Source organism: Rhincodon typus, chromosome 7 (assembly GCF_021869965.1).
Source record: "Rhincodon typus isolate 14 chromosome 7, sRhiTyp1.1, whole genome shotgun sequence".
In the NCBI taxonomy this organism is placed as follows: Eukaryota; Metazoa; Chordata; class Chondrichthyes; order Orectolobiformes; family Rhincodontidae; genus Rhincodon; species Rhincodon typus.
In genome coordinates this window covers 97687950-97698147 of record NC_063338.1, presented here as the reverse complement: position 1 = coordinate 97698147, position 10198 = coordinate 97687950, and the positions used below count along the sequence as shown (strand labels likewise).

The window sequence follows — 10198 nt, the reverse complement described above, 5'->3', positions numbered from 1 at the left end:
AAGTCTTCTTGGGGCCTGGGATGGGGGTGAGGGGGGAGGTGTAGGGGCAGGTGTAGCACTTCCTGCGGTTGCAGGGAAAAGTGTCGGGTGTGGTGGGGCTGGAGGGGAGTGTGGAGCGGACAAGGGAGTCACGGAGAGAGTGGTCCCTCCTGAAGGCAGATAAAGGTTGGGAGGAAAAAATGTCTTTGGCGGTGGGGTCGGATTGCAGATGGTGGAAGTGTTGGAGGATGATGCATTGGATCCGGCAGTTGGTGGGGTGGTACGTGAGGACGAGGGGGATTCTGTTTTGGTTGTTATTGCGGGGAGGGGGTGTGAGGGATGAGATGCGGGAAATGCAAGAAACAGGGTTGAGGGCGTTTTCGACCATTGTGGAGGGGAAGTTGCAGCCCTTGAAAAATGACAACATCTGGGACGTCCAGGAGTGGAATGCCTCATCCTGGGAGCAGATGCGGCGGAGGCGAAGGAATTGGGAATAGGGGATGGCCTTTTTGCAGGAAAGTGGGTGGGGGGAGGTGTATTCTAGGTAGCTGTGGGAGTCGGTAGGCTTGAAATGGATATCGGTTTCCAGGTGGTTGCCAGAGATGGAAATAGAGAGGTCCAGGAAGGAGAGAGGTATCGGAGGTGGTCCAGGTGAACTTAAGGTTGGGGTGGAAGGTGTTAGTGAAGTGGATGAGCTCGAACAGTTCCCTTCACAGTGGTTGAAAACACCCTCGACTTGGTCTCTCGCATTTCCCGCAACTCATCACTCACACCCCCTCCCCGCAATAACAACCAAAACAGAATCCCCCTCGTCCTCACGTACCACCCCACCAACCTCCGGATCCAATGCATCATCCTCCGACACTTCCGCCATCTGCAATCCGACCCCACTACCGAAGACATTTTTCCCTGCCCACCCTTATCTGCTTTCCGGAGGGACCACTCTCTCCGTGACCCCCTTGTCCGCTCCACACTCCCCTCCAGCACCACCACCTCCGGCACTTTTCCCTGCAACCGCAGGAAGTGCTACACCTGCCCCTACACCTCCCCCCTCACCCCCATCCCAGGCCCTAAGAACACCTTCCACATCAAACAGATGTTCACCTGCATACCTGCTAATGTAGTATACTGCATCCGCTGTACCCGTTGTGGCCTCCTCTACATCGGGAAAACCAAGCGGAGGCTTGGGGACTGCTTTGCGGAACATCTACGCTTGGTTCACACCAGACAACTGCACCTCCCAGTCGCGAACCATTTCAACTCCCCCTCCCACTCCTTAGACGACATGTCCATCCTGGGCCTCCTGCAGTGCCACAACGATGCCACCGGAAGGTTGCAGGAATAGCATCTCATATTTCGCTTGGGAACCCTGCAGCCCAACGGTATCAATGTGGACTTCACAAGCTTCAAAATCTCCCCTCCCCCTACCGCATCCCAAAACCAGCCCAGCTTGTCCCCGCCTCCCTAACCTGTTCTTCCTCCCACCTATCCCCTCTTCCCACCTCAAGCCGCACCCCCATCTCCTACCTACTAACCTCATCCCGCCCCCTTGACCTGTCCGTCCTCCCTGGACCGACCTATCTCCTCCCTAACTCCCCACCTACACTCACCTTTACTGGCTCCATCTCCACCCCTTTGACCTGTCTGTCTCCTGTCCACCTATCTTCTCCTTTATCCATCTTCTATCTGCCTCCCCCTCTCTCTCTATTTATTTCAGAATCCCCTTTCCCTCCCCCATTTCTGAAGAAGGGTCTAGACCCGAAACGTCAGCTTTCCTGCTCCTCTGATGCTGCTTGGCCTGCTGTGTTCATCCAGCTCTGCACCTTGTGGTTTACAAAATACCATGCAATGACTACCACAAACATTACATCAGACAGACAGGAAGGAAACTGGCCATCAGAATACATGAACATCAGCTAACAGCAAAACGGCACGATGAACTCTCCTTAATATCGGTACACTCGGACAATGAAGGCCATCAGTTTAACTGGGACAAGGTAACCATATAGCCCAAGACAAACATAGACACGCACAGGAATTCCTAGAGGCATGGTTCTCCACCCGTAATGCAATCAACAAACATATAGAATTGGACCCCATATACAAACCCACACAGATCAAAACCGGAACTGACAGTACTCACCATAACAGGCCGGACAGTATAAATTCCAAGCAGAGTAGAATAACACCACTTCGTCGGAGGCTTCACTGATGATGTCACCTCGCATGATGACAAAACGTCTGAACGAGAACAAGCCAGCTCGGTGAGCAAGGCAACAACCTCACCCACAACCCGAGCTACAGATCTTTGCCAAAACTTTATATATCCAACCCTCTTTTGAAACCTCCTATGGAATCCACTTCCACCACTCTCCCAGGCAGTGCATTTCAAATCCTAACAACTCTCTGAGTAAAGAAGTTTTTGCTCATCTCTCTCCTAGCTCTCTTGCTGATAGTGTTGAAATTGTGACCCCTAGTTACTGACATACCAACTAGTAGAAACACAATATCCTTCTTTACACTGTCAATTCTGTTCACAATTTTGAACACCTCAATAAGGTCACCTCTTAATCTTCTCTGCTCCAAGGAGAATAAATCCAATCTCTCTAACCTTTCCTTGTGTCTAAAATCCCTCATTCCTGGCATCATCTTATTAGAGTCATAGAGTCATACAACACAGAAACAGACCCTTCGGTCCAAACAGTCCATGCCGAACATAATCCCAAACTAAACTAGTCCCACCTGCCTGCTCCTGGCCCATATCCCTCCAAACCTTTCCTATTCTTGTACTTAACCAAATGTCTTAAATGTTCTAATTGTACCCACTTCCTCTGGCAGTTCATTCCACTCACGAATCACCCTCTGTGGAAAAACATTGGCCCTCACGTCCTTTTTAAATCTTTCTCTTCTCACTTTAAAAATATGCCCCCTAGTCATGAAATCCCCCACCCTGGAGAAAAGACACCTGCCATTCACTTGATGATGATTTTATGAACCTCGATAAGGTCACCCCTCACCCTCCTAAGCTCCATTAAAAAGTGTCCTGGCTTATCCAGCCTCCGCCGACAACTCAAATCCTACATTCCTGGCAACATCCTGGGAAATCTTTTCAGAATGCTCTCCAGCTTAATAACATCCCTTCCTCTAACAGGGTGACCAGAAGTGGACAACTAATAAATCCAGGGATTTAACATCCTTCTTTAAACAAGGTGCCCAGAGCTGAACACAATACTCCAAATGTGGTGTGACCAATGATTTGTAGAGGTGTAGCATCACTTCCTTGCTTTTATACTCTTATGTCTTTATTTATAAACCCAAAGATCCTGTAAACCTTCTTAACAACTGTTTCAACTTGCCCGGCTACCCTTAGAGAATCAGTGAACCCCGAGGTCCCTCTGCTCCTGTATTCCCCTCAAAGTTGTACCATTGAGCCTGTATTGTCTCTGTGTTTCTTCTACCAAAATGCATTATCTCATGTTTCTCTGTGCTGAAATTCATCTGCCAGGTTCTGCCCATTTGACCAACTTGTCAAGGTCCATTTGAAATCACTCAACATCACCCTCACAATTCACTCTTTTCCCTAACTTCGTATCATCTTCAAATTTACAGATTTTACCCTCAACGGCCATCTCCAAATCATTGATATAAATCAGAAGAAGCAAGGGCCCTACAACTTATCCCTGGGTAAGACTATTTACAACTCGTCTCCAATCTGAGAAATAGGTGTTGTTTAGTTTTGGGATTACTGGAGAAACTCTGTACATCTCACCTTTGATTGGACAGTAGATTGATGGCAATTGCTGTGCCAATGACTTCCTGCATGTCAGACCCAATGATGGCGATTTCAATCATTGCCCACAGTATGCAACGTGGATACTGAAAGATAGAAATACAGGCATGCTCAGTCACAAAGTTCCTGGTGAACAGGAGAGGCTGGATTCTATCCTGAGAATCGAGTTGGTCGCTGAGGTAACAATTACAAATGGTCCTCAGTGCTCTGTAGGGGCAATCGACCCGGAATATCTTGAATCTGTGGGAATATACCTTTCCTCAGTGCTGGAGTAAGGTAAACTGTTATTCAACATTGTGCTTACACTAAAGGCAGGATTGCTGGTGCCAACAGTGGAGACTGTGGTGAGAGTCAGCCAGTGATAGCCTCTATCTCTAGCTATCCTCAGTCTCTCTCTGGCTCATAGATAGCAGCATTTGCATCCTCACTGCTGGACTATTGGTTCACTATCTTTAAGAGCTCTGCTTCCGTTGTTAATTCGATGGTGCTATCAGACCCATAAGTGTCTGGTTCGGCACAAAGCATAGCTGGGTGACTTTCCAACCATCACAGGGATTCTCCATTTGACCCTGCTCCTGGGGTTCCAAGATCAATGGGGAAACCTTACCTTAAGGTGCAAAAAATTGTATCTGGCTGATGGTGCACTTGATACTGGAAGTAAGTGAGGGCCAGTGAGAGGTGCACATGGCCACTGGAGTCCTGTGGAGGTTCAGCAGTGAGGGGAGCTGGGCCTCATGACCCAAGATCAGCAGAGCATCTCTGAGAGATTGTTAAAGAGGTATGGGGATTGGGGGAAGGAACATCAGAACGGGGGAATGGGGAGAGTAGGATTGGAGAAAAGGGGATTGCTGGAGGAGATGTGGTTGGAGATCAGATAATGAACTTATATTCTAATCATTTCTCCTTTCATTATCTTCATGTTCTACTTCACAGCCAGTTCAACACTATTGAAATGTACAAAAACAAAGTTGCTGGAAAAGCTCAGCAGGTCTGGCAGCATCTGTGGAGGAGAAAACAGAGTTAACGTTTCGGGTCCGGTGACCCTTCCTCAGAACTGTTGAAATGTAAACTGCTATTGCGTAGGGAGCACGGCAGCAAATTTCTGTGCAGCAAGGCCACACAAACCCAATGAGATAACAGTACCTCTTCTGCTACAAAGTGACTGGTACCCTGCTGAGTCCCTGATCTTACCTTTGGGTAGTAAATGTGACAGACCTCAGCGAGGTGTAGCCCAGTTACCACACCGAGACGGGCTGCAAGTCTCTGCAGGAGCAAACCAAGGAACGTGGATAAGAGAAGGACCCACAGCAGCTGGAAATAACAAAGGCAGTGAGTTTCAGCGATTGATGCTGAGTTTAATAAACACGATCTAAACCTGAGGATATTGGACTCACCTTAAATCTTGCTGCTGCCCCAGACTGAAGGTCAGACTCAATGTTTCCTGGGTCCAGGTATGCAATACTCATCAGAAAGCCAGGCCCTGTGAACATCCATAGCTTCCTGAAACTGAAACCTGCCTGAACACAGCAGAGAAAGGTACATTGACACACTGCTAGTACGGGCTAGTCAAACTATCTCACAGCATTTCACACAAAGATCTGGCAGTGTATGTTTATCTAATGGAACAGAAAGAGACCAATCGGCCCAGAGCACAAAATATATTGTTCTCTGATGGCTCTTCCTGAGATTTTCTTCAGGGCTACATTTTGATTTTCGGGAGCTTCCACCTGGTTTCCAAGAGCTCCTATTCTCATTCGCCAGCGATATAGTCACACAGTCACACAACGCCTTCTGGATCTGTTGATGGATGTGGTCAGGAGCAGAATTGGGATAATTCAGCAGCATCCTCAATAATTATAAGAAATCACACGACACCAGGTTACAGTCCAACGGGTTTATTTGAAATCACAAGCTTTCAGAGCGCAGCCCCTTCTGACTTTGTCCACCAAAGTCCAACACAGGCACCTCCACATCGCCATTGGTCATCAACACTTTACAAAACTTAAAGCCTTAACAAGGAAACTGTTTATGTCTTTGGTAAAACAATAGTTAAATTGGTGCGACACAATGGGTGTACATTAGCAAAAATTTATTATTAAATAACTGAGACACACATGAGCCAGAGCGTGGGAGTGTGATGAGAGCAGACAGACCTCCACCCAGTAGCAGAATGCTGATTGGTTTGTGGATTCAGGACCAGTTGTAGAGTCCAGGAGTCATCAGCATGGTAACAACTCTCTGATTGGCTCCTGGGCAGCTGGACAGAGAGTGTGAGACCAATACAGACAGAGATACCTCCAGAGTGCACCAGAGAAAGGCTCTCTCTATCTGTCTGTCTGTCTGTCTCTCTCTCTCCCTCTCTCTCTGTCTCTGTCTCTCCCTCTCTCTCTGTCTCTGTCTCTCTCTCTCTGTCTCTGTCTCTGTCTCTCTGTCTCTCTGTCTCTGTCTCTGTCTCTGTCTCTCTGTATCTGTGCAGTGAATTAACCAAAAGGATGGCTCAGCATTCTCTCTCACCGATTACTTCGAATTTTTGCCTCTACCTGTAACTGAAAGACCATACAATTAAAATGCCAATTGCCCAGTGTCGTCAGCAAATAACTGAAACGATTTAAATATGAAGATCAGATCAAAAGGGACACCTCATTGAACCCTGTGGTCATATTGAACTGTGCTTCCCCAGAAATGTTTCTTCTACCAATGTTTGTTTGTTTTTCTGTGTCTGTCTGTACGTGTGTGTACAAAGGACATAGGAACAGGAGTAGGCCATTCAGTCCATCAAGCCCATCCCACTATTTAATACAATCATGGATGGTCAAATGATTCAGTGCCTTTTGCCCATTCTCTCCCCATAATCCTGTACACCACTGGCACTGAAATCAAACAATCTTTGCTTTAAACATCCTCAAAGACTGACTTTCCACAGCCCTCTCTGGTATAGAATTCCAAAGGTACACAACCCTCTCGGTAAAAATATTTCTCCTGATCTCAGACTTAAGTGGTATCTCCCTTGTTTATAAATTGTGTTCTCTGGTTTCCCAACTGAGGGAAACATCTTCCCTATATCTCCACTGTCTGACTGTTCAGTATTTTGTAAGTTTCAATGAGGTTACCTCTCATTCTTCAAAACTCTGGAGAATGTAGGTCCAGTTTGTCTGATCTCTCTCCATAGGACAGTCCCACCATCCCAGGAACAATTCTGTTAAACCTCCATTACACCCGCTCTCTGGCAATAATATCTTTCCTGAGATAAGAAGACCAGAATTGCACACAGTACTCCAGGTGTGGTCTAAGCAAGCTCCTGTAGAATTGACGCAAGACTTCACTGCTCCTGTACTCCAATCCTCTTGTGATAAACACTAACATTCCATTAGACTTCCTCATAACTTGCTGTACATGTATGTTAGCCTTTAGTGACTTGTCAACAAGCGAACCCTTTGTGTATCTATACTTTCCAAACTCTTACCATTTCAGAAATACTCTGCACACCTGTTTCTCCCACTGAAGTGACCTACATAAATGATTTGGAGGAAAATCTAGCTGGTCTAATTAGTAATTTGAGGATGATACAAAGATTGGTGGTGTTGTGGATAGTGAGGAGGATTGTCAGAGGATACAGCAGGACGTAGATCAGTTGGAGGCATGGGCAGAGAAATGGCAGATGGTGTTTAATTCGGACAAATGTGAGGTGATGCATTTTGGAAGGTTAAGTACAGGTAGAAATTATACAGTAAATAGCAGAACCCATGGGACTATTGATATGTAGAGGGATCTGAGTGTCAGGGTCCACAGGTCACTGAAGGAGGCAGTGCATGTAGATAAGGTGGTAAAAAGGGCCCATGGAATACTTGCCTTCATTGGAAGGGGCATTGAGTATAAGGATAGACAAGTTATGCTGCAGCCTTATAGAACTTTAGTTCGGCCACACTTGGAAAGATTGGTGGGTGTGTGGAATGCGCTGCTGGCAGTGGTAATGGAGTCAGATACATTAGGGACATTTAAGCGACTCTTGGATAGGCACATGGAGGATAGTAAAATGTAGGGTATGCAGGGTAGATTGATCTTAGTAGAATAATAGGTCGGCATAACATTGTGGGCCGAAGGGCCTGTACTGTGCTGTACTGTTCTATGTTCTGGTCACCACACTACCAGAAGGATGTGGATGCTTTGGAGAGGGTACAGAAAAGGTTTACCAGGATGTTGCCTGGTATGGGGGGATTTTAACTGTGAAGGAAGTTTGGGTAGACTGAGTTTGTTTTCGCTGGAACACAGGAGGTTGAGGGGCGACCTGAAATATAAGATTGTGAATAGCATGGATAGAGTGGAAAGTATGAGGCTTTTTCCCAGGGTGGAGGGGTCAATTATTAGGGGACACAGGTTCAAAGTGCTGGGGAGAGGGTGTGAAGTTTAAAAGAAATGTGTGAGGAAGGATTTTCACACAAAGGTTAGTGAGTGCCTGAAACGTGCTGCCAGAGGAGGTGGTGGTGGAAGCAGACACAATAGCAGCAATCAGGAAGCTCCTGGGCAAATACATGAATAGGAAGGGAATAGAGGGATATGGATCCTGTAAGTGAAGACAGGTTTAGTATGGAAGCCCTCCACGCTGTCCACAATTCCACCAACCTTTGTGTCATTGGCAAACTTACTAACCCATCCTTCCACTTCCTCATCCAAGTCGTTTATAAAGATCACAAAGAGCAGAGATCCCAGAACAGATCCCTGCAGAACACCACTGGTCACCAAGCTCCAGGATGAATACTTTCCATCTATTACCACCCTCTGTCTTCGATTGGACAGCCAGTTTTGTATCCAGACAGCCACATTTCCCTGAATCCCATGCCTCCTTACTTTCTGGATGAGTCTACCATAGGGAACCTTATCAAATGCCTTGCTAAAATCCATATACACCACATCCACTGCTCTACCTTCATCGATGTGTTTTGTCACATCCTCAAAGAATTCAATAAGGCTTATGAGGCATGACCTGCCCCTCACAAAGCCATGCTGACTATCTCTAATCAAACTGTGCTTTTCCAAATCATCATAAATACTATCTCTCAGAATCCTCTCCAATAATTTGCCCACCACAGAAGTAAGACTGACTGGTCTGTAATTCCCAGGATTATCCCTGTTACCTTTCTTCAGCAAGGAATGACATTTGCCACCCTCCAATCATCTGGTACTACTCCAGTGGACAGTGAGGACACAAAGATCATCACCAAAGGGGCAGCAATCTCTTCCCTCGCTTCCTACAGGAAAATGAGGTATATCTCAACTGGCCCAAGGGACTTATCTATCCTCACGTTTTTCAAAATTTCTAGCACATCCTCCTTCCTAACATCAACCTGTTTGAGCATATCTGCATGTTTCATGCTGTCCTCACAAACATCAAGGTCCCTCACACTGGTGAATACTGAAGCAAAGTATTCATTAAAGACCTGCCCTTCCTCCTCTGACTCTGCACACAAGTTCCTTCCACTATCCCCGATTGGCCCTACCCTCACTCTGGCCATCCTCTTGTTCCTCACATAAGCATAAGACACCTTGGGGTTTTCCTTAATCCTACCCACCAATGCTTTTTCATGCCCCAAGGAGGAAGGGGTGAGAGGGATATGGGCCAAATGCTGGCAAATAGGGCTGGGTCAGATTGGGATTTCTGATTGGTGTGGACAAGTTGGACCAAAGGGTTTTTGTGCTTTATGGCTCTGTGACTCTAAGACTCGAGAAACTCACATTTGATTGGAATGATCAGCCCTCAGTGTAGATCAACAGATCACCAGGCTGATTAATACCAACAGCCTCAGTTTTTGAACACGGAGACACCAAGCAAAGTGCTGAGGCTGGGCTTGTACAGAGAGAACCTGACCAGAAACCTGATGCAGAGTGAGAATTGACTTGTTTAAAGAGCATCAGCTCTTTCTACAGAAATTACACTATCTCAGGAAATGGCAAAGATGCTTGAGTGTAGCCAGTGGAACACACATTGAAGCAGAATTCCAGGACTAACACATCAACCACTTCACCAACAGCAACTTTCCAAATTGCTCATCAATCAGCAGAACATCTGTCACCATGTTAAGGTCAGTTTAGAACAAATATTATATCTGGACAAGGAATACAATTAATTCTGATCATTAGTTTCCACCCTGAATAAACAGACACAACTTCAGTTTAATCTAACACCAGAAAACAGAATCACAGAAACATTCAATAGAAACACTTCATTTCATCAACTCTGTACCACTGAAAATATACAATCACCCACGCTGGACTCACACTGTGACACAACTGCTCAGCAAAGATCATGAGGCCACTAAGGCCACAGCGTTCTCCAATATTCCCTCAGAACTGACCCTCTGACAGTGCGGCACTCCCTCAGAACTGACCCTCTGACAGTGCGGCACTCCCTCAGTACTGACCCTCCGACAGTGC

The 10198-nt window shown here is 46.4% G+C and overlaps 1 protein-coding gene across 1 annotated transcript in view; it reads right to left on the bottom strand.

The window, feature by feature from the left end:
- Nucleotides 1–10198, bottom strand: part of LOC109920942 (natural resistance-associated macrophage protein 2-like) — a 53804-nt gene that overhangs the window by 31829 nt on the left and 11777 nt on the right. The window contains exons 5-7 of the mRNA XM_048599290.1: nt 5164–5286; nt 4961–5080; nt 3749–3855 (exon numbers count right to left, since the gene is read on the bottom strand). Coding sequence (XP_048455247.1) covers nt 3749–3855; nt 4961–5080; nt 5164–5286 — 350 coding nt within the window. The remainder of the gene's footprint in view (nt 1–3748; nt 3856–4960; nt 5081–5163; nt 5287–10198) is intronic.